The following is a 24,596-nucleotide window of genomic DNA, read 5'->3' as shown; positions in this document are numbered from 1 at the left end:
TAAAAACAAAAAATCGCCAGCGGCCCACCGGGCAAATGCCCGGTATGCCCGATGGCCAGTCCAGCTATGGTCACCGTTAAGATACAAACCTCTGCAGCTGTGGCCAACCACCTGCTTTCTTTCTGTGAACTGATGACCTTTGCCCTCTGAGCATTCCTCCTGGCTCTGATTTTTAAATTTGATGTTTTCTTGTCTTTGCGACTCCAGACATGCCGATCCATGTTTTCTTCGCATCTCCTCAGACACAAACTGGACCTCTTTGTTCTTATTTTAACTGAAGACTGAAATTATGTGTAAATGATTTCTTTTCCTTTGCATGTGTCACGGTGTGTGCTGCAGCAGGCAGGGACCCAAACGCAGGACTCGTACACGGGATGAAAACTTAAAGCGGACACAGAGGAAAACACAGCAGGACAACGAGAGGACGGGGACAGGAGGGAACACAGCTGGGACCATCAGGGGGCGCCACGCCAGTGCCACAAATGTTGGGGGAAAAAAAAAGAAGTTGGTACTATTATTTCTAAATACAAAAAATAATCCCACGTTAATTAAAATGCAAAGTAAAGCTTATTTAATAGAAACATTATTTGTTACAACATTACGCCCCCCCCCCCCCCCCCCCCCTCCCCGCACGGTGCGCCCCCTCCCTCCCGTATCATGGTTCCTTTTGGACGTCACCACATCAAAAAATCAACACAAGATGTCAAAACGGCCAAAACTGTCAGGTGGCCAGGGAAGAAAAAAGAGAGAAGAAGAGGAGGAGAAACGAGAAAAAGACAGAGGTAGGTAACGTTAGCCTACATGAAATTATTTGAATGTGATAGTAACCTAAATTTTTAGCATTAAGCTAATGTTACATGATTCGCTAATTGCTAATCAATAAATAGCTAGTTAACTGTTTTAACGTCAGTTAATATTGTGGAGGGGGCTAAATTGTTATGGAAAATAATAATGTAACGTTAGGTAATTACAGTACTCCCACCTTTCCCACCATTCCTCATTTGTATTCATCTTTTAAGCAGGTGTTTTTTGTTTACATTGTTATTGCCTTCTGGTTAGCTAACGTTTACCCTGCAGGTAATAGTCACTTTTCCACCCCTGTATATATTATAGTTGTAAGCCTAGTTGTTAAAGCGCACATCATTAATGTTAATTAAGCAATATCACATGAGAGGGAATGCTGTTTTTTAATATGAGCACTGCTGTGATTCGGTCAAAGATAATCATAACATAACATTCTCATATGATATTATACTGTTACTTTGCATTCTGCTATTCAGCATTTCACTGTAATGATGACAATAAATTGAATCTAATCTAATTTGCATATCAGTTAACATCATACATATATCTCTCTGGTTTTTCATTTATATTATATCATTTCATTTTATTCCTGGAATCATATGTTTTTATTATTAGACTTTAATACTCAGTGGTGTCACATACTCCTCTCTTCAGATGCACTGTTGAAGTTTCTAAATCCCACCCCTGGGCCATCTACCACATCTACCGCTGCTGCCTCCACTTCAGCAGCACAACCCACCAGTGATGCAGCATCAGCAGCACAACCCAGCCATGATGCAGCAGCATCAAGCGGTGTTATTGTATTTCATATATTCATTTTTTATTTTTTTGTATTCATTTATTTATTCATATATTTTTTTATCTTGTTAATTATTCTGATTGTGAATTTGCTTTCTTTAAGTAAAAAAAAAAAGGTCAAAGACAAAGCTATTCGGTTTCTTGTGAGTACATACGCTACACTGCCGATGTAGGGGGGCGCCACCTAAAATCTTGCCTAGGGCGCCAGATTGGTTAGGGCCGGGCCTGGCTGGGACACATCAGACCTAACGAGACAGGGGGAAGCAAAACTAGATACACTGCACACAGGACAGGAACTATCAAAATAAAACAGGAAACACACAGACTCAGGACACACAGCTTACACAATGAGTGGGGAGACATGAAACGTGGGACATGGGAAATCACAGAGTATACACTGCTGAGGTAAATACTAAGGGAGGAACAATCACTAAAGAAAGCCAAAACCATGAACAACAATAAGAACATAGTGTTACGTTACGTAGTTACAACGTTTGAAACACAAAAACTCGTGACAGCATCCATCAATAGATAAATATGACACAAATAAAATCATGACTTTATTATAAATAACAGAAGGACATTTCTGTTTGTGGGTTCATTTTGAAGCTTCTAGTATTTTGAAGCACTGTGTTATTAATTCATTTATTTCACATGCTGGGTCCACGCCCTCATTTTATGTTTGACAGCGTTTTAGTAGGTAAAAGCTTAGACATGAGCTGAGCTGCGGTTTGGGGAAGGCCTCGAAGGGGCCAGGCAGAACCCGTGTACTACACAGAAGTGAAGAAGTTGGAGAATTGAAAAGGGAGGGTGGGGCTCGTAAATGAGAATAAACAGCTTGCAGAAGTGGGGGAACATATAGAGATGAGAATCAGAAGGGGCGTGTTTGGAGGCGGGGTCACACTCCTGAAATTCCGATACTTAATCTCCATTATTTGTTTCAGGAAGTGACCTTAATTGGTCGCGAGTGCCTAATGCTAGTTAGACTGACTATCAGTCTGCATCCACACATACTGCTAATTAGTAAAATCCAATCTAAACCGTAGAATTTCTCTCACTACAACTGGAGCTCCGCCTCCACAGATGCTCTGTTAGTACAGAGGTCATGATGGAAATATGTTATATGCAAATATATTTTTGTACATGTTAATATTTCATACATGTTACTGTGTTCTGTTTGCAGCGAGAGCAGCGACAAACTGGAGCTCAGTTCCTTCTGTAGGTTGTTAGGTTTTGTATTGTTGATTGTCATTTATGCTTAGAAATATTTAACCATATATGCTTAGAGGTGTATAATCAATTGTGTAGTGATAGGATGTGTGATCTTTAGCAGGCTGCAAAGGCTTGGTGTGTATTCCACACTGGAATGCACACCTACATCCTGGGAGCATGGGAAGAGGTCGTACCTTGTTTTATTGTTTTATGGTAGGATAAACGTGGCTGTATCTGTTTTAGGCTAAGTGCCTTTTGTTTAGATGAACTGTTGGACTTCCAGACCAGCAGGTTTAGGGAAGTCATTTATGGGGTCACACTCTGACCCCCCCCACACACACACACACACACGGTACTCTTTGTTTGTATGTAGACGTCATATGTTAATGACCCTATGCATATTCATGTAACCACAATAAAAGGAGTGCTATGGGGAACCTGGCTGAGAGTCTGATGGAGGTCAAGTGGTGGGACGACACTTGGCTCCAGGCAGGTCTCCCTCATGCATGAGTAACACGAAGAACTCTGCCTACTTGGTGTTCAATGCTTTTGCTGTATAATTATATTGTCTTCAACGTTCCAGCGAATAGGTTCAAGCTACAAACCTATCAAGGTACACCCATAAAGGTGATTCTGATGCCACACAGAGTCACGTCACGAGGTCGTCTGACTGCTCTCTCTCTCCCACCTGCTCCTGTGTTTCTGTGGCCACGCCCTCTGACCTCTCCTTCCTCCTCCTTCTCCTCCTCCTCAGCACCAGCAGCAGCAGGACGGCAGCGAGCAGCAGGAAGACCAGAGGCGAGATGGAATGAACTCTGTGAGAGTACGATGACTCCGCCCTCCAGTTTACCCTCAGCCGGTTGTCCAGGCTCAGGTGAGACGCCTCACAGGTGTAGTTGTGTTTCCTCTGCAGCTCCTTTTCGTCGACCATCAATGTCTTCCTCACTTGGTAGAGGCCGTTCCCATTGGGCAGCACCGAGCCGATGCGCAGCTCGCCTTCGTCCACGGGCTGGCCGTCCCGCAGCAGGCTCAGGTTAATGTGGCGAGGGTAGAAGTCAGTGGCCAGGCAGGTGACCTGAGCCCCGCCCACCACTTGCCTGGTGATAAAGCGGAGTCGAGGCTTCACCCTTCGCATCACAAGGTGCTTCTCGCGCTCCAGGAAGTGTTGGAGCGTCCGCACACAGAACGGTAGATATATGTTTGAATACAGCATCTGGAAGGATGTTTTCTTTAGGGCGTCCCACTGGATCTCCCAGCCTTCCCTGACAGCATACGTGAAGTGGGTCATGTTGTAGAGCAGGCTGTCGGCGTCCTGCCCGTTGGAGCCGTCTCTGAACATGATGAGTGCCGGCTGGCCGTCCTCCAGTACCTCGCAGCCCGTTACCCTCTGCTGGACATGAACGCCATCGATGGTCAGGTTAAAGCGATGCTTCACCAGATTCAGCCTCTTCTTCATGCTGGAGTAAATGTCTCGTAGCACAGTCACGGGCTCCTGGCCCAGGTTGAGTTCCGCTTCGTGGTCAGATGCCGTGCTCGCCCTCATCACCCGGTCGACCTTTGAGTCATAGTATCCCACCTGGATGTCATCCAACATCAGAACAACAGTGAACTCTGGGAAGTGGGCAGAGCCTGGGATGTAGGAGGCAAGCGCCCAGAGGGAGTGTCGTCCTGTGCCTGATGGAACAAATTTACAACAATGTTACTTAAAATAACGTAAAACTTCAGGCTAATGTTCCCAAAGCTCCCGACCTCTGGGCTCTACCCTTCCCCACTACTGGCTCCTGCTGAACCCGATTATCATGCCATTGGCTGAGGTCGGAGTCCTGCAACCAGTGGCTGCTCTCCGTGGCCTGTGTAAGCACAGTGGTTGTTGTGTTGGTGTGTTAGCCTTGTTTGAGACATTTCATCCCAGAAGCGTGTTCAGTTCTAAAACCAAATGGTAAAAAGTCCCAGGTGCTTCATGTGCTTCATCACATGAACCATTGTAAAAAAAACCAAAAGCATGTAGGTCATTATCAGGTTTTGGGTGAAACCATTGTTTCACTCTATATCACAGGTGTCAAACTCCAGGCCTCGAGGGCACAACTGTACCCTCAAACAGAATAATAACATGGACTGAACCACCACTCACAACCACCAGCACTTTATATAGCCTCTGTAGAAACTATCTACACCCTCACTTATCTTAACTGCACTACTGTATAGCTCTGTGTAAATAATCATTCTGTACATTCGATAATCTTTAATCCTACAACTGTTTACAACTTGCATAGTTCCCATTTCTGTATAGCTGTATATCTCAGATTCTGTAAAGTTATTTATTTCATATTCTGTATAGTTTTTCATATTTATAGCCTGCACATAGCTTGTACTCACTACAGCCTGTACATACTTATAGTTATAGAATATTCACAACATACTTCATACCGTGTACATTATAACTGTCACGACCTGCGGGGTCGGCAAGGCACTGATCAGCAATCTCTCTCCCCCTCCCCTGTTTTGCCGGGGCGGAACTCATGGCAGGTTCACGCCCTCAGCCCACGCCCTCCCGGATCATGCACACCTGGGCCTCATCAGACCAGCTGGTATATCAGAAGGAGGAGATCAGCTGTTCAACGCTGGATTGTTGTGAAGACTCCTGTCAGTACACGTCGAGCCCTAGTTTCCCACACTTCCGCCTCAGAAAGTAACATTTGTCTCTCTGTTCTAGATTCCCCGGACCCGTCCCCGTGTTTCCCCGTGTGGAGCGTGTAAGAGGTGGCTGGTCACTAGCGGAGAGAGGTTGGCGTGAGCGTGTGTGTGATCCCCTTGTTTTCCCTGGAGCCCTGGAACCCGTCCTCGCACATCTTGTATATAGCACTGTCCTCGCACTGCCTGTAAATACACTTGGTGAAGATTTTTGTGAATAAACGGTCTCTGTTACAACACACTCCGGAGTCCTGCGAGTGGATCCTCAGAGCAACCCGTGACAATAACATATGTCGAGGAGGGAAATTATTTTACTGCTATTGTTAAATAATTGTTATTGCATTAATAATATAATTTGCAGCATGGATATTGCATTCCAAGGTTTAAACAGTGTCTCTTTCAGAAAGACTGAGTTGCAGGCTGACAGGAAGTTGTATGCAGAAGTGAAAGCAGGAAGTTATTTTGAGCCGCAGGCTAAGACGAGGCTTTAACAATGTAACAGATAGCTTTAAGAAGGCCTTAAGCAGTTATGACTATTTTATACACAATGCATATCTGTGCTTATTAAAGAGTTGGAGCTCGGTCAATTAATTGGGGGTCGGAAGCTTTGTTCGGCGCGATGTTCGGACAATCTATTGTGCAAGTGACTTGGAGCCACAGAAGGAATTGCAATACATGCTTACAAAACACTTATATAGCTTTATCATTTTATATTAAGGTTTTAGTAGAGGTTCTTGATTAAAACATTTATTTAGTAGAAGACATACACATAGTCTCAGTGAGCTTCTGGTCTGGTAAAAGGTCAGAAGTGCAACAGGTGAATTGAGAAAGAGCATGTGAGGTCAACACACACACACACACACACACTTTAAATTAGATTTATTTAGAGGAAGAGGTTAGTTATGTTTGGCTGTAACTACAAAATTGTCTCGGTAAAAGAGGAACCGTTTCTTGTTGTCTCGACAAGAAAGAGGAACAATTCATTTTAAGATAAGAACGGAAAGTACCAAGCCATGAAAATAGGAGATGATTTTCTGGGTGAAAAGTCATGATGATGTTGATCTGATCTATGTATAAAATGTGTCTGTGACGTATGAAGGGGCGTCAGTAAACAAACCCTGATGCTATAAAATATCTGTTCATGCTTTGATTAAGTTGAAGACTACTGGCTGTCTGCGTACAGAGTGTCTTCCCACGCGTGTATTCATTAAAATCATCGTTTGACTTCACCCGGCCGGATCGGTGTGGTTATTCTTCGATCACCTCTTGTACCCTTCCTCAATAATGAATCTTAACATTTGGGGGCTTCGTCCGGTTATTGAGGAGGGTGAGTTGGAGGTTTAGATGGAGAAATTTGGTGGTCTTGGGTGGTCTGACGGGCAGACATGAGTTCCAGTGGTCTAAGTGAGTGGGCATAAGCCGGCTTATCCAAAAGGTAAGGCACTACCTGTTGAATTATTTCCAAAGTGTGCCAAATTGGACATGATAAAATTTAAGTCTACTCACTGAAGTTACTGGTGGATGTCTGTTTTGATTTTGATGAAAATCTCATGAGTTGAAGCAGTTAGAGTTCTGCTAAGAAGAAATGAAAGTAGTTAAGAGTCTGATAAGAAAAGTTTAAATAATGGGTTGAAGTCCCAAAGAAATTGAGTTAGAGTCTCAAGTAGTTGGTAGGGAATTGGTTATTGTGTTGGTTAGAGTCCAAATTTGGTCATAAGAGTGGACCTGAGCGGTCAAATTGGCCACTAGGTTGCACCTGCCTCAGTTATACGCTTGTTTCGGGTGTTGATTGTTGTTTCAAAATATTCTAAATTATTCTAGAACGGCAGTTCGAGTCTGCTAGGAAGCGCAGAGCCCGGAGGTTACGCTCCCTCCTTGTCGTGGACGCGCGACATTGACCTCTCGGCGAAGAGGGTTAGTTCAGTGTGGTTTAGCTGTGGGGTACAGGGCATCCCGGAATTAAGCTAGGAGTTAGAGTCTCCTTACCGTTTGCAACGGTATCTGCGCTTTTTTGGACAGGAGAAGTTGGTCTTCGGGCGTGTAACTTTGACTTAACACTTCGAGGTAAGCCTTGGCTGTGAAATGCCAAAAATAGAGCTTCAGGCAAAGTTTGGGTTGGTTGACGCTTTTAAATTGAGTTAGGGATTTTAGAAATGAGGCCAGAAACAGTTAAAGTCTTGATACTGGTTAATTGGTGGGCGGTTATTTTAAATTTGTCTAAATTGGTTAGGCGCTAAAGCTGACAGATCTGACAGTAGTTGTAAATATAAGACGTCTTTGTAATAAGAGATCTCTGTGTGAAAGGAGTCTGAGGCAATGCTGCTGCTATTTTTAGACGGTGTGTGTGAGTGAAAATGCAAATGAGTAAGCAGTGAACTGTTTAAGCCACAGTTGGTTTTACAGATACGGCTGCAAACATTGTTGAGTGTGTGTTTAAAATGCCATTTATGTTTAGCACAGGACTATAAATAAAGTTTTGAGTTGCCGTAGTGGATGTATAGTAATTGATTGAGTTTGGATGTAGATATATAAATATATTGAGTGCACTGTATATACTTAAGACTAACACATGACTTTCAGTAGTAGCTGTTCTCCAGCATTAGCTGCTGGTGGGTTTTATTTTTTCAATTTCTTGTGTGTGCGGTGAGAATTAATGGAGGTTTCAATTTTTTGTTTGTTTGTTTTTTACTTGCTTTTTTGATTATGACAAGCATGTCTAAAATACTCTTAGGAAATTGTGTTTTGAGTTATATTCTTCAACTCTAGTCACAGTTTAAGTGTGAATGCGGTGACTAGAAGGTTTTGAATGATGAATGAAGGTGTGAGAGGTATTTCTTTGGTGATGTAAAGTAGGAGGTTTTAAAGTTTGAAAGTGTTTTTAATTTAAGAGATGCATGAGTGATGTTATGAGAGTTTGAGTTTCTTTTTCTTTCAGTTTAAAACACATAAGTACATACACTTGGTACACCTGTTTACTCTTTGACTTTATTAAAACAGATGGTGTATTTGAGTTTGAATTTCAGTAATTGTATGTTGATATGGTAATTTAGTTTTATGTTAGGTGAAGGAGATGTCCATCTCTGCGTCTTGCAGGATCGAAAGTGAAAGTTGAAGGTTGTGATGTGAATGCTGTGAGTACTCGATTTGAATGATTCTGTGTGAGGTGTACAAAATACTAAATAATAATAACACTATGAAAGTTGATAGTAGAGTGAGTGCAAGGTGATGTGTGAACAGAGGAAGTCTGAGAGAGAAGTGTGTGCGTAGGCAAAATGCAGAGTGTGTGCGTGAAATAAGGGAGTATTGTTTTTTACATCAAGGTTTAGTAGAACTAAAGTAGAACGTTACAAACAAACAGATAAATAAAGTAAAATGAAGAGAGAAAATAACTGACAATTACATTAATGAATAGAAAACACACATACACAAAGTGCCATATGTGAAATTATTCTAGGAAGGAGTCAGAATTGAGATAGCTTATTATAGAGATAGTTTAACATAAGATGCAATGAAGGAAGCAGCTTACATTCCTTTAATTCCCAGAGCCAGTGTGTTCCCTCCCCTGCCCACTTGGGCCCCGTATCAGGCGAGTATGGCAGGCTGGATAGCCCATGACGGGTAAGATCCCACCTCGAAACCCTGGGACAACCTAAGGCAGGCACAGTCACGATTACTCTCGGACCTGACGGGTAAGACCGCTGGGCTAGGGTGGAGGTGGAAAGTGGCAAGTGGAGCCCTACCTTCTGGCTGAGGACAAGGAATGCTGCTATTTAAGGTAGGAAATCAGAATTTGGGTTAGTAAAGTTGGGGAGGAGAAAATTGACTGTTTAAAGGCAAAATTATGAAGGAGTCTGACACACTGTAAAAGCACCATGTGCAAATTCACACACACAAACAGGAAATGCATTAAACTTATAAAGACAAGACAAGCTCATGGAGTTTAATGCATAGACACTGATTAAACCTGGCTAAGAACACAAACATAGGCAATGAAGAACAGCTTGCTATTTCGTATGAATGATACAATGGTGTGAATGTTTAATAAAATACATTTGAGTTTGTAATTGAGGAATAGAATAAGCCATATGACAAAGGGAGTTATGAAAACGAAAAAGGGATTAAAGTAGTTTTAAAAAAAAGAGTGACTTAGGAGTGCTCTCGTACTGAGTGATCAACACTAGTGATCACTGTTGGAAGAAATAAAATGATTTAATGAGTTGGGAATGTTTAAATATATGTTTCTGTTGTTACAGCTTCTTGAGAGATGATTCAGTATGCAAATTAGCTGGAGTGTGTGGTGACGAAAGAACTTCCTGAGTGTGTGTGTGACTGTGACTTTCAGGAAGAGGAAGCATAGCAGAGACGAGAAGTGCAGATTGGGGTAGGAAATTTATAGTTTAGTGATTATATGATGTCGTAAGGGGGTTTTATGCTGAATTGAAGTATGTTATAGAGCATAAGGGGGTGATTTTTGTGTGCAAATTGAGTGGTTTTAATGAGACTTTTGGTGTATTGAGGAGGTGAAATTATGTGGTGGCAAGATTTGTGTGTTTAAGGTTGTTGTGGTGATGGGTTGATTCTGTCAGGTAGGTTGTTGTTGTTATTTTTGTTTTTAATAGAGGGAGTTTTAGGAAACATGGACATGTCTAAAATTGGGCCCATTATTTTGTAACAGTGCACTTAAAGAAAACCTGTCAGGTGATTTTGTTTTGTTTTTATGAGCTAACAATCAGCTCTATTTTTTTCATTTCTGTTTTAAGCAGGCCTGCAACAGTGAATAACGGCGCTGAAAGTTCTCGGGAGGAGCAAATATAAGGCGGCTTTCCAGATTACAATTGGCTGAGGAGAAAGCTACCTGGGGACTGATCAAGGTCGTAAGTCCCTGTAAAAAGGATTTTATGCGAGTCAATCCAGTCCAAAAGCATAAAGAAATATTTCCCTATGGAAAATAAAAAATGACGGAGCTCATTTTGCTGAGGGTGGAGTATCTGATCATGCGGGAGGCTCCACTATCAGCAAATACATGGTGTGACTGCATGTGAGTGAATGTGTGACTGGATGAAGGTGAGGATGAATAAATGTGGATAAACAATTTGCTTTTACCAGAAAAATTTTTGTTTTGTTGACTGGGGTTAGATTATGGGATTATAGTATATTGTTGGGAGAATGCCAAATGCTAAAGGGGAAATATTTTTTGATGTAACTCAGTTATCATTGTTTGAAGAAGCACATGACTGATAACTGTTCTGTTTTAAGTTTATTTTTATGACATAGATTGGATCATGAGTGGGGAAACTGAGCATTTTTAAGTTTTGTATAGTATCTTGACACATGAAATGTATCAAGATAAAGGGGGGTTTAGGGTTTAATAATTTAATTGTTTAATAATTTAGGATCATTTTAGGACCTTTTGGGTTTTTGATCATTTGGATATGGTAAAACTGAAACTGTTATTTTTAAGTTAAGGTTAAAGGATTAAAAGTGAACTTGTCACGGTTTGCGAGGCAAGCCGTGTGGAGTTGTAGAAAAGGACCCAAAAGGCGGCAGCTCTGGTGCAGGTGAATATTTATTTACAACGGTGGGCACAAAACAGCACTGGTGGAAAAACAAGAAACCGGAAAACTGGGTAAGCTAATAACACAAACCAGAAACGAGGATGCAGGGAGGTTCGGGGAAATACACCCAGAGAACATAGGGAGATTACACACAGGTGGGAAACACAGGTGACACTGATAAACATAACGAGACAGGGCAGGAGTGAACACAACATTACGCATACTGACGAGAGACTGTCAAAGTAAAACAGGAAGTACACAGAGGTTCAGACAGGAGGAGAGAAAGTACGGGGAGAACACAGACATAACAGGCTGGGGGAAACATGGAATAAACACAAAGAGAGACGAGAGCTCATAAATACACAGAGGGGCACAAGGGGGTAAGAGTCACAAAGGGAAAAACACTTAGGGAACACCACAATAGGACACCTCAGAAAACCTGGCCTAAATAAGGAGCGAAAATACAAGGAACCAAGAATACTGGGCCAACATGGCCCAGGACCATGACAGAACTGAATCCTGTTTAGAAGATACAATGCCGGTTTTTCAAAGCTGTGAATAAATCTTAGAGGGAAAATTAGTGAGGGTTGAAGGAGTAGAACAGCTTTGATTTTTTGATTTTTAGAAGAAGTGGTTATAATGTAGGCTTACACATACAGATATTACATAGGTTTATCTTTAGGATAAAGGGGGAGCTTCTATGTAGAAATGATTTTTATACATATTGCATTTTGTGCTTTTAAAGGAGTTGTGGCTCAAATTTGTCTCTGGAGGGTCACGAGCCTTTGGCTAGCGCTATGATTAGCCAATCTACTGTGAGGATAATATGAGTTCATGAAGGATTGCACACGCTTACAGACACAGAGTTAAGAAACACACATGACAGTATTGATTCCAGGCAAAAGGCCTTAAATTCATTTAGCTTTTAACTGAACTTAAAGAAGGACCAAAGAGGAAGGAAAGCATATATTTTGGTTAAGTCTGATAAACTAGAATTAGGAGGTATTGTTACATTAAAGGAGCAAAATGAAATAAAAAGGCTATACCAAAACAGGTGATAACATAGGAAATGTGAGGTTAAAATGAAGTTAGTGTTAACACATAGGAGTTGTTTCAAGGCAGCATTTAGCTATGATGAAATGTATACAGGAGTAATTGCTTATATGCTTGAACTTAATTGATTAAAGTGGTTGTTTTCTTTTGGAGTAGATTAACTTGCAGCAGCGACACCTTGTGCACAGGATGTTGATGATCAGATAAGGGAAAATAGAGCGAGCAACCGGACGTGAAACCAGCGCTTAAAAGGATTTTAAAGTGATGAGTAACGTTGAAGAGTATACATAAATATAAGTCAATAAGTTAAGAAGATAATTAGGATCATGCTTTTGATTAAAGAGTCCCAGATAGGATAAGTTAGGGAGATGCAAGAAAAGGTGTTTTGTTTCCTTTGCAGAAGATCTCGGCGACCACAGGAGGGGCGAGGATCCTGGAGATCTCGAGGTTCGAGACCACCAGAGAAGGGTCTGCGTGAGGACACAATGTATTGTGACCTCTGGTGTTCCAGAGGTCAAAAGGGGGAGTGTCGAGGAGGGAAATTATTTTACTGCTATTGTTAAATAATTGTTATTGCATTAATAATATAATTTGCAGCATGGATATTGCATTCCAAGGTTTAAACAGTGTCTCTTTCAGAAAGACTGAGTTGCAGGCTGACAGGAAGTTGTATGCAGAAGTGAAAGCAGGAAGTTATTTTGAGCCGCAGGCTAAGACGAGGCTTTAACAATGTAACAGATAGCTTTAAGAAGGCCTTAAGCAGTTATGACTATTTCATACACAATGCATATCTGTGCTTATTAAAGAGTTGGAGCTCGGTCAATTAATTGGGGGTCGGAAGCTTTGTTCGGCGCGATGTTCGGACAATCTATTGTGCAAGTGACTTGGAGCCACAGAAGGAATCGCAATACATGCTTACAAAACACTTATATAGCTTTATCATTTTATATTAAGGTTTTAGTAGAGGTTCTTGATTAAAACATTTATTTAGTAGAAGACATACACATAGTCTCAGTGAGCTTCTGGTCTGGTAAAAGGTCAGAAGTGCAACAGGTGAATTGAGAAAGAGCATGTGAGGTCAACACACACACACACACACACACGTTAAATTAGATTTATTTAGAGGAGAGGTTAGTTATGTTTGGCTGTAACTACAAAATTGTCTCGGTAAAAGAGGAACCGTTTCTTGTTGTCTCGACAAGAAAGAGGAACAATTCATTTTAAGATAAGAACGGAAAGTACCAAGCCATGAAAATAGGAGATGATTTTCTGGGTGAAAAGTCATGATGATGTTGATCTGATCTATGTATAAAATGTGTCTGTGACGTATGAAGGGGCGTCAGTAAACAAACCCTGATGCTATAAAATATCTGTTCATGCTTTGATTAAGTTGAAGACTACTGGCTGTCTGCGTACAGAGTGTCTTCCCACGCGTGTATTCATTAAAATCATCGTTTGACTTCACCCGGCCGGATCGGTGTGGTTATTCTTCGATCACCTCTTGTACCCTTCCTCAATAATGAATCTTAACATTTGGGGGCTTCGTCCGGTTATTGAGGAGGGTGAGTTGGAGGTTTAGATGGAGAAATTTGGTGGTCTTGGGTGGTCTGACGGGCAGACATGAGTTCCAGTGGTCTAAGTGAGTGGGCATAAGCCGGCTTATCCAAAAGGTAAGGCACTACCTGTTGAATTATTTCCAAAGTGTGCCAAATTGGACATGATAAAATTTAAGTCTACTCACTGAAGTTACTGGTGGATGTCTGTTTTGATTTTGATGAAAATCTCATGAGTTGAAGCAGTTAGAGTTCTGCTAAGAAGAAATGAAAGTAGTTAAGAGTCTGATAAGAAAAGTTTAAATAATGGGTTGAAGTCCCAAAGAAATTGAGTTAGAGTCTCAAGTAGTTGGTAGGGAATTGGTTATTGTGTTGGTTAGAGTCCAAATTTGGTCATAAGAGTGGACCTGAGCGGTCAAATTGGCCACTAGGTTGCACCTGCCTCAGTTATACGCTTGTTTCGGGTGTTGATTGTTGTTTCAAAATATTCTAAATTATTCTAGAACGGCAGTTCGAGTCTGCTAGGAAGCGCAGAGCCCGGAGGTTACGCTCCCTCCTTGTCGTGGACGCGCGACATTGACCTCTCGGCGAAGAGGGTTAGTTCAGTGTGGTTTAGCTGTGGGGTACAGGGCATCCCGGAATTAAGCTAGGAGTTAGAGTCTCCTTACCGTTTGCAACGGTATCTGCGCTTTTTTGGACAGGAGAAGTTGGTCTTCGGGCGTGTAACTTTGACTTAACACTTCGAGGTAAGCCTTGGCTGTGAAATGCCAAAAATAGAGCTTCAGGCAAAGTTTGGGTTGGTTGACGCTTTTAAATTGAGTTAGGGATTTTAGAAATGAGGCCAGAAACAGTTAAAGTCTTGATACTGGTTAATTGGTGGGCGGTTATTTTAAATTTGTCTAAATTGGTTAGGCGCTAAAGCTGACAGATCTGACAGTAGTTGTAAATATAAGACGTCTTTGTAATAAGAGATCTCTGTGTGAAAGGAGTCTGAGGCAATGCTGCTGCTATTTTTAGACGGTGTGTGTGAGTGAAAATGCAAATGAGTAAGCAGTGAACTGTTTAAGCCACAGTTGGTTTTACAGATACGGCTGCAAACATTGTTGAGTGTGTGTTTAAAATGCCATTTATGTTTAGCACAGGACTATAAATAAAGTTTTGAGTTGCCGTAGTGGATGTATAGTAATTGATTGAGTTTGGATGTAGATATATAAATATATTGAGTGCACTGTATATACTTAAGACTAACACATGACTTTCAGTAGTAGCTGTTCTCCAGCATTAGCTGCTGGTGGGTTTTATTTTTTCAATTTCTTGTGTGTGCGGTGAGAATTAATGGAGGTTTCAATTTTTTGTTTGTTTGTTTTTTACTTGCTTTTTTGATTATGACAAGCATGTCTAAAATACTCTTAGGAAATTGTGTTTTGAGTTATATTCTTCAACTCTAGTCACAGTTTAAGTGTGAATGCGGTGACTAGAAGGTTTTGAATGATGAATGAAGGTGTGAGAGGTATTTCTTTGGTGATGTAAAGTAGGAGGTTTTAAAGTTTGAAAGTGTTTTTAATTTAAGAGATGCATGAGTGATGTTATGAGAGTTTGAGTTTCTTTTTCTTTCAGTTTAAAACACATAAGTACATACACTTGGTACACCTGTTTACTCTTTGACTTTATTAAAACAGATGGTGTATTTGAGTTTGAATTTCAGTAATTGTATGTTGATATGGTAATTTAGTTTTATGTTAGGTGAAGGAGATGTCCATCTCTGCGTCTTGCAGGATCGAAAGTGAAAGTTGAAGGTTGTGATGTGAATGCTGTGAGTACTCGATTTGAATGATTCTGTGTGAGGTGTACAAAATACTAAATAATAATAACACTATGAAAGTTGATAGTAGAGTGAGTGCAAGGTGATGTGTGAACAGAGGAAGTCTGAGAGAGAAGTGTGTGCGTAGGCAAAATGCAGAGTGTGTGCGTGAAATAAGGGAGTATTGTTTTTTACATCAAGGTTTAGTAGAACTAAAGTAGAACGTTACAAACAAACAGATAAATAAAGTAAAATGAAGAGAGAAAATAACTGACAATTACATTAATGAATAGAAAACACACATACACAAAGTGCCATATGTGAAATTATTCTAGGAAGGAGTCAGAATTGAGATAGCTTATTATAGAGATAGTTTAACATAAGATGCAATGAAGGAAGCAGCTTACATTCCTTTAATTCCCAGAGCCAGTGTGTTCCCTCCCCTGCCCACTTGGGCCCCGTATCAGGCGAGTATGGCAGGCTGGATAGCCCATGACGGGTAAGATCCCACCTCGAAACCCTGGGACAACCTAAGGCAGGCACAGTCACGATTACTCTCGGACCTGACGGGTAAGACCGCTGGGCTAGGGTGGAGGTGGAAAGTGGCAAGTGGAGCCCTACCTTCTGGCTGAGGACAAGGAATGCTGCTATTTAAGGTAGGAAATCAGAATTTGGGTTAGTAAAGTTGGGGAGGAGAAAATTGACTGTTTAAAGGCAAAATTATGAAGGAGTCTGACACACTGTAAAAGCACCATGTGCAAATTCACACACACAAACAGGAAATGCATTAAACTTATAAAGACAAGACAAGCTCATGGAGTTTAATGCATAGACACTGATTAAACCTGGCTAAGAACACAAACATAGGCAATGAAGAACAGCTTGCTATTTCGTATGAATGATACAATGGTGTGAATGTTTAATAAAATACATTTGAGTTTGTAATTGAGGAATAGAATAAGCCATATGACAAAGGGAGTTATGAAAACGAAAAAGGGATTAAAGTAGTTTTAAAAAAAAGAGTGACTTAGGAGTGCTCTCGTACTGAGTGATCAACACTAGTGATCACTGTTGGAAGAAATAAAATGATTTAATGAGTTGGGAATGTTTAAATATATGTTTCTGTTGTTACAGCTTCTTGAGAGATGATTCAGTATGCAAATTAGCTGGAGTGTGTGGTGACGAAAGAACTTCCTGAGTGTGTGTGTGACTGTGACTTTCAGGAAGAGGAAGCATAGCAGAGACGAGAAGTGCAGATTGGGGTAGGAAATTTATAGTTTAGTGATTATATGATGTCGTAAGGGGGTTTTATGCTGAATTGAAGTATGTTATAGAGCATAAGGGGGTGATTTTTGTGTGCAAATTGAGTGGTTTTAATGAGACTTTTGGTGTATTGAGGAGGTGAAATTATGTGGTGGCAAGATTTGTGTGTTTAAGGTTGTTGTGGTGATGGGTTGATTCTGTCAGGTAGGTTGTTGTTGTTATTTTTGTTTTTAATAGAGGGAGTTTTAGGAAACATGGACATGTCTAAAATTGGGCCCATTATTTTGTAACAGTGCACTTAAAGAAAACCTGTCAGGTGATTTTGTTTTGTTTTTATGAGCTAACAATCAGCTCTATTTTTTTCATTTCTGTTTTAAGCAGGCCTGCAACAGTGAATAACGGCGCTGAAAGTTCTCGGGAGGAGCAAATATAAGGCGGCTTTCCAGATTACAATTGGCTGAGGAGAAAGCTACCTGGGGACTGATCAAGGTCGTAAGTCCCTGTAAAAAGGATTTTATGCGAGTCAATCCAGTCCAAAAGCATAAAGAAATATTTCCCTATGGAAAATAAAAAATGACGGAGCTCATTTTGCTGAGGGTGGAGTATCTGATCATGCGGGAGGCTCCACTATCAGCAAATACATGGTGTGACTGCATGTGAGTGAATGTGTGACTGGATGAAGGTGAGGATGAATAAATGTGGATAAACAATTTGCTTTTACCAGAAAAATTTTTGTTTTGTTGACTGGGGTTAGATTATGGGATTATAGTATATTGTTGGGAGAATGCCAAATGCTAAAGGGGAAATATTTTTTGATGTAACTCAGTTATCATTGTTTGAAGAAGCACATGACTGATAACTGTTCTGTTTTAAGTTTATTTTTATGACATAGATTGGATCATGAGTGGGGAAACTGAGCATTTTTAAGTTTTGTATAGTATCTTGACACATGAAATGTATCAAGATAAAGGGGGGTTTAGGGTTTAATAATTTAATTGTTTAATAATTTAGGATCATTTTAGGACCTTTTGGGTTTTTGATCATTTGGATATGGTAAAACTGAAACTGTTATTTTTAAGTTAAGGTTAAAGGATTAAAAGTGAACTTGTCACGGTTTGCGAGGCAAGCCGTGTGGAGTTGTAGAAAAGGACCCAAAAGGCGGCAGCTCTGGTGCAGGTGAATATTTATTTACAACGGTGGGCACAAAACAGCACTGGTGGAAAAACAAGAAACCGGAAAACTGGGTAAGCTAATAACACAAACCAGAAACGAGGATGCAGGGAGGTTCGGGGAAATACACCCAGAGAACATAGGGAGATTACACACAGGTGGGAAACACAGGTGACACTGATAAACATAACGAGACAGGGCAGGAGTGAACACAACATTACGCATACTGACGAGAGACTGTCAAAGTAAAACAGGAAGTACACAGAGGTTCAGACAGGAGGAGAGAAAGTACGGGGAGAACACAGACATAACAGGCTGGGGGAAACATGGAATAAACACAAAGAGAGACGAGAGCTCATAAATACACAGAGGGGCACAAGGGGGTAAGAGTCACAAAGGGAAAAACACTTAGGGAACACCACAATAGGACACCTCAGAAAACCTGGCCTAAATAAGGAGCGAAAATACAAGGAACCAAGAATACTGGGCCAACATGGCCCAGGACCATGACAGAACTGAATCCTGTTTAGAAGATACAATGCCGGTTTTTCAAAGCTGTGAATAAATCTTAGAGGGAAAATTAGTGAGGGTTGAAGGAGTAGAACAGCTTTGATTTTTTGATTTTTAGAAGAAGTGGTTATAATGTAGGCTTACACATACAGATATTACATAGGTTTATCTTTAGGATAAAGGGGGAGCTTCTATGTAGAAATGATTTTTATACATATTGCATTTTGTGCTTTTAAAGGAGTTGTGGCTCAAATTTGTCTCTGGAGGGTCACGAGCCTTTGGCTAGCGCTATGATTAGCCAATCTACTGTGAGGATAATATGAGTTCATGAAGGATTGCACACGCTTACAGACACAGAGTTAAGAAACACACATGACAGTATTGATTCCAGGCAAAAGGCCTTAAATTCATTTAGCTTTTAACTGAACTTAAAGAAGGACCAAAGAGGAAGGAAAGCATATATTTTGGTTAAGTCTGATAAACTAGAATTAGGAGGTATTGTTACATTAAAGGAGCAAAATGAAATAAAAAGGCTATACCAAAACAGGTGATAACATAGGAAATGTGAGGTTAAAATGAAGTTAGTGTTAACACATAGGAGTTGTTTCAAGGCAGCATTTAGCTATGATGAAATGTATACAGGAGTAATTGCTTATATGCTTGAACTTAATTGATTAAAGTGGTTGTTTTCTTTTGGAGTAGATTAACTTGCAGCAGCGACACCTTGTGCACAGGATGTTGATGATCAGATAAGGGAAAATAGAGCGAGCAACCGGACGTGAAACCAGCGCTTAAAAGGATTTTAAAGTGATGAGTAACGTTGAAGAGTATACATAAATATAAGTCAATAAGTTAAGAAGATAATTAGGATCATGCTTTTGATTAAAGAGTCCCAGATAGGATAAGTTAGGGAGATGCAAGAAAAGGTGTTTTGTTTCCTTTGCAGAAGATCTCGGCGACCACAGGAGGGGCGAGGATCCTGGAGATCTCGAGGTTCGAGACCACCAGAGAAGGGTCTGCGTGAGGACACAATGTATTGTGACCTCTGGTGTTCCAGAGGTCAAAAGGGGGAGTGTCGAGGAGGGAAATTATTTTACTGCTATTGTTAAATAATTGTTATTGCATTAATAATATAATTTGCAGCATGGATATTGCATTCCAAGGTTTAAACAGTGTCTCTTTCAGAAAGACTGAGTTGCAGGCTGACAGGAAGTTGTATGCAGAAGTGAAAGCAGGAAGTTATTTTGAGCCGCAGGCTAAGACGAGGCTTTAACAATGTAACAGATAGCTTTAAGAAGGCCTTAAGCAGTTATGACTATTTTATACACAATGCATATCTGTGCTTATTAAAGAGTTGGAGCTCGGTCAATTAATTGGGGGTCGGAAGCTTTGTTCGGCGCGATGTTCGGACAATCTATTGTGCAAGTGACTTGGAGCCACAGAAGGAATTGCAATACATGCTTACAAAACACTTATATAGCTTTATCATTTTATATTAAGGTTTTAGTAGAGGTTCTTGATTAAAACATTTATTTAGTAGAAGACATACACATAGTCTCAGTGAGCTTCTGGTCTGGTAAAAGGTCAGAAGTGCAACAGGTGAATTGAGAAAGAGCATGTGAGGTCAACACACACACACACACACACACTTTAAATTAGATTTATTTAGAGGAAGAGGTTAGTTATGTTTGGCTGTAACTACAAAATTGTCTCGGTAAAAGAGGAACCGTTTCTTGTTGTCTCGACAAGAAAGAGGAACAATTCATTTTAAGATAAGAACGGAAAGTACCAAGCCATGAAAATAGGAGATGATTTTCTGGGTGAAAAGTCATGATGATGTTGATCTGATCTATGTATAAAATGTGTCTGTGACGTATGAAGGGGCGTCAGTAAACAAACCCTGATGCTATAAAATATCTGTTCATGCTTTGATTAAGTTGAAGACTACTGGCTGTCTGCGTACAGAGTGTCTTCCCACGCGTGTATTCATTAAAATCATCGTTTGACTTCACCCGGCCGGATCGGTGTGGTTATTCTTCGATCACCTCTTGTACCCTTCCTCAATAATGAATCTTAACACATACCATAATAGACCCATTTCTGTCATGGTTCGGCTGTGTGGCAGGCAGGAGAAGGACCCAAACGCAAACTCACGGAGACGAAACGTAAACTCAAAAACACAGCTTTAATGCTGGCATAAAGTGAAACACAAAAAACAGTACTAAACTTAAACTGGGGAGACTAAAGCACGAGGAGCCACAGGGAAAAATCACACAGCTATGAGGGAGACTACGACACTGACAAAGAGAAACACAGGGCTTAAATACACAGAGGGATAACGAGGGAATGAGACACAGAAGGAGGGCACAGCTGGGAGAAATCAGGACTGGACAAGACAGAGACGCAAAACTAGAAACACTCACATGAGGCATGGACCTTCAAAGTAAAACAGGAAGTATCACACAGAGACGCGAACTAGACACAGTGGAGACAGCAACTAAGAAACAGAGACAAACCATAAGGCAGAGGTCTAAGAACCAAAATACACAGAGGGAAATACTCAGCTTTGAACACAAGAGACTAGACTAGAGGGAGTAACAAAAGACCAACCATGAGAACATAATGCACAATGCAGGGTGACAGAAAACAAGAAACTCAAACATGCAAAGACACACCATAAACAGAACAGAGGGGGCACAGAGAGACATGAAGGGCAGGGGAGACTTAACATGGGTTGAAACACAAGGGGGAACTAATAAGCAAATGAACATAGGAGGCCTAATGAGCTAAACATACTATAAACATCAAAATGAACTAGAACTCAAAACACTGGGTCCTAAGACCCAGGATCGTGACAATTTCTGTAATATACTTACATATCTATACTATTGCTAATATATATTGTAATATATCTATATCACTAAAGCACTTCTGGATGGATGCAAACTGCATTTCGTTGCCCTGTACTTGTGCATTTGCAATGACAATAAAGTTGAATTCTATTCTATTCTATTCTATTCTATTCTATCTTGACAGCAAAATTATTTCAAGCAAGGAAAATTCATTTCTGCGTGCAGGAAATATGTTTTAATGTTTGCTATCATTCAATTTCAATTTCAATTTTATTTATGTAGCACCAAATCACAACAGCAGTCGCCTCAAGGTGCTTTATATTTTAAGGTAGACCCTACAATAATACATACAGAGAAAATCCCAACAATCATATGACCCCCTATGAGCAAGCACTCTGGTGACAGTGGGAAGGAAAAACTCCCTTTTAACAGGAAGAAACCTCCGGCAGAACCAGGCTCAGGGAGGGGCGGGGCCATCTGCTGTGATTGGTTGGGGTGAGAGATTCATATACACACACAATAACAGCCCCTCTCACTCAGCTCTGTGTGCTGACAGACCTGCCCCACATGGCTGGGACATTTGACCTCAGAACTGAAGAAGCTTCTCGAATGAAACGTCTTCAAGCAACTTAAAGAAGTCCAGACGCTTTTCTTCCCGAGCTCCTTAGACTACTCAGGGATTAATAAAGTATTCTAGTTCTGATTTGGTGTTATATAAATAAAATTGATCTGAACTGAATTGAAAATTTAATATTTTTGATCAATTATTAAATGATTTAACAGGGACTTATTAGAACTAATGATTAATAATTAAGATTGAATAGTTTTAATCTTTGGTGCAGTTGAGGAGGGTCTATTGTTATTTCTTTGTAGATTTTTATGCTTAAATGGTTTCTTTGGTTTGTTTGCAGATGGCCCGGGAGCAGAAGCTCCAGAGAGATGGGATTTTAGTGGCATTACTAACTGCCACTAAATTACTTACTGGTGCAGGTTCCGCTCTTCGGCAAAGGTTTCTTCATTTGGTTCTGTCCAAGGCGTCCTCAGGTGATGCGTTAACGGTCTAAATGTCTTCTTTGATTTTGTCCAGCCACTGTTTCTTTGGTCTGCCTCGAGGCCGGCATCCTGGGTCGATCCTCGTAGCCGTTTTTGCTACAGAGTTCTCATCGCTTCGAATCACGTGTCCATACCACCTCAGGTGGGACTCGAGCATCTTTTCCTTTATTTGGGCTACACCTAGTCACTTCCGTATGTCCTCGTTAATAACCCGGTCCCATCTCGTTATTCCCATTCTCCATCGGAGCACGTGCATCTCCGTGTTGGCCCGCATTGACCACACATGAGCAGGCCCTAAACACCACGGAGATCTCCGTGGTGTTTAGGGCCTGCTCATGTGTGGTCAATGCGGGCCAACATGCGCAGCCATTTTCCCATGAGTCGATCTGGCATTTTTGTGTCACAAAGTACACCAGTGACCTCTCGCCATTTTAACCAGGCTGCATTATTCGTGCTCGGACATCGGAGGTGATATTTCCGTTGTAGCTGATGACTGAACACAGGTAGCGGAACTTCAACTCTGTGTTATGATGGTGCCATCAGTTTGGGGAGTCTCCTTCCAGGTATTCAGTCTTTTTCATATTGACCCCCATACCATAGTTGTCGAGCCGGGTCTTCCAGAGTTGAGTTGTCGTTTGAGTCTCTTGAAGACAATCTTACCAAACAAAACGAGGCACACTGATGTCTAGATTTCACATAATTTCATGATGTGGTAAATGATGAATACCTGGGAAAGGAGAAGTGTGAAATCTGTCATGGTCCTGAGTCTGTGGACTTTTTCTGTTTGTATTAGTTATCCTTGATTTCATGATGTGTTTTTGCTCGTCTCTTGGTTTTGATTTCTGTCTCTAGTATTCCCCTCTTCTCAGGTCCTTTGCATTTCTTGTGTTCTAGTTCTTTGGTTGTGGTTCTGTGCTCCTTCTGTTTAGTGTACACTCATCCCTGCCGGTGTGTTCCCTTTGTTCTCTGTCAGCTGTATCCCCTCGTCAAGTCCGCGTCTGTTATGTTTCCTATTTTACTTTGAAAGTCTGTGTCCTATGTCAGTGTTTTGAGTTTTGCTTCCCCTGGTGTTGTCATGTCAGATTACGCCCAGCTGTGAGACATCATTCCCCTCTTTATCCTTCAGTGTAGCCCTGTGTTTCTCCCTCATGCTGTGTGTTTCCCTGTGTGCCTCCACGTATGCTTAGTTTTCCTGATTCCCAGTTTAGGTTTTGTATGTTTTTTTGTTCAGTAATAAAGCTGCTTTTTGACTTAGACTTTCGCCTCTGTTGAATCTGCACTTTGGGTCAATCCCTGCCTGCCACACAGCCCTAACATGACGAAATCCTTACAAATGCTGTCAAAGTTAGGGTTTTTTTTTTTTTTTTTCTTCCTTTTCTAAAATCAAGTTTGAATCCAGTTTTTACACGATGCCGAGCAACATTTTAAATGTACAGAGAGATTAAAAAGTTTGAACCTGTAAAACCAGTCTGACATCACAGGTCCATCGGTGAAATCACTAACCATGTTTTTATCTTTTACCTTTGATTTAAAAATGTGACATTTGAGTCTCTGAATGATTGAATTAATCAGGACGTTGAATCGAACAGATAACCAAACACTGACAGATACAGGTACAGTCAGACAGGTGAGCACAGCAGCTTTCACTACCTGAGCTCATGGTGCGGTGGAGCAACAGAGACATCAACATCAGCTGCAGGACAAACATGTCGATGAAGCTGATCAGTCCTGATCTATTCCGGTTGGTCCTGATCCGTATTCGATCCGTCTGTGTCTCAGAGAGTCTTCACTTTCATTTTCTGAGCTCTGAGTTCCGGGGCAGTTTAGGCCAATCAGCATCCTTCTTTCACTGTCTCTGGGCAGATTTGAGGATTGTGACCAATCAGACAAAAATAATAAAAACGGTTTGCATTCTTTGCCACGGCTGCAGCATGACCAGCTTAACCTGGACTGTTTGTCCAGCAGCTGCTTCTTTGAGTGTGTCCATGAACACGTTATTAAAAAGTCGTTATTTGACTTCCTGAGTTTGTAAAATGAATAAAATCTGCTATTCGGTTTTTAAGTGATGACGTGATGAGTCCTGCTTCCAGGCCCGAAGTAGTCTGCATTTAATAAGGCTTTTGTGTTTTTAATATGTTTTAATGCTTTGTATCTTGTTCTATTTAATCTCAACAAGCCCCTAAAAACAGTCAGTGATTGCTGTCAGCCTCTTTCGGTTTTATTACCGCTAATCGTTTTAAAGCTCAGTTTTAAACCTCACGATGTAACTCCAGCCCAGCAG

General features: G+C 40.9%; 1 protein-coding gene across 2 annotated transcripts; it reads right to left on the bottom strand.

Moving 5' to 3' along the window:
- Nucleotides 1-3,287: 3,287 nt before the first annotated feature.
- Nucleotides 3,288-24,057, bottom strand: LOC113032642 (major histocompatibility complex class I-related gene protein-like). 2 transcript variants are annotated; one of them, XM_026185655.1, is made up of 2 exons: nt 23,966-24,057; nt 3,288-4,488 (listed from the first exon to the last, which is right to left on the bottom strand). In XM_026185655.1, the coding sequence occupies exons 1-2, from the start codon at nt 24,021-24,023 to the stop codon at nt 3,464-3,466; spliced, it is 1,083 nt and encodes a 360-aa protein (XP_026041440.1). In that variant the 5' UTR covers nt 24,024-24,057; the 3' UTR covers nt 3,288-3,463. The 2 variants fall into 2 exon arrangements, with proteins under 2 accessions (XP_026041440.1, XP_026041441.1); XM_026185656.1 differs by lacking the exon at nt 23,966-24,057 and adding an exon at nt 22,245-22,298.
- Between the last annotated feature and the right edge of the window lie 539 nt (nt 24,058-24,596).

This window comes from Astatotilapia calliptera, chromosome 11 (genome assembly GCF_900246225.1).
Source record: "Astatotilapia calliptera chromosome 11, fAstCal1.2, whole genome shotgun sequence".
Lineage (NCBI taxonomy): Eukaryota > Metazoa > Chordata > Actinopteri > Cichliformes > Cichlidae > Astatotilapia > Astatotilapia calliptera.
This window is presented reverse-complemented; position numbering and strand designations above follow the sequence as displayed.

Coding starts and splice junctions, on each gene's coding strand:
- LOC113032642 (XM_026185655.1), bottom strand. CDS start 24,023: ATGTTTGTCCTGCAGCTGATGTTGATGTCTCTGTTGCTCCACCGCACC. Junction 4,489..23,965: donor CCACCGCACCATGAGCTCAG/GTAGTGAAAGCT, acceptor TTGTTCCATCAG/GCACAGGACGACACTCCCTC.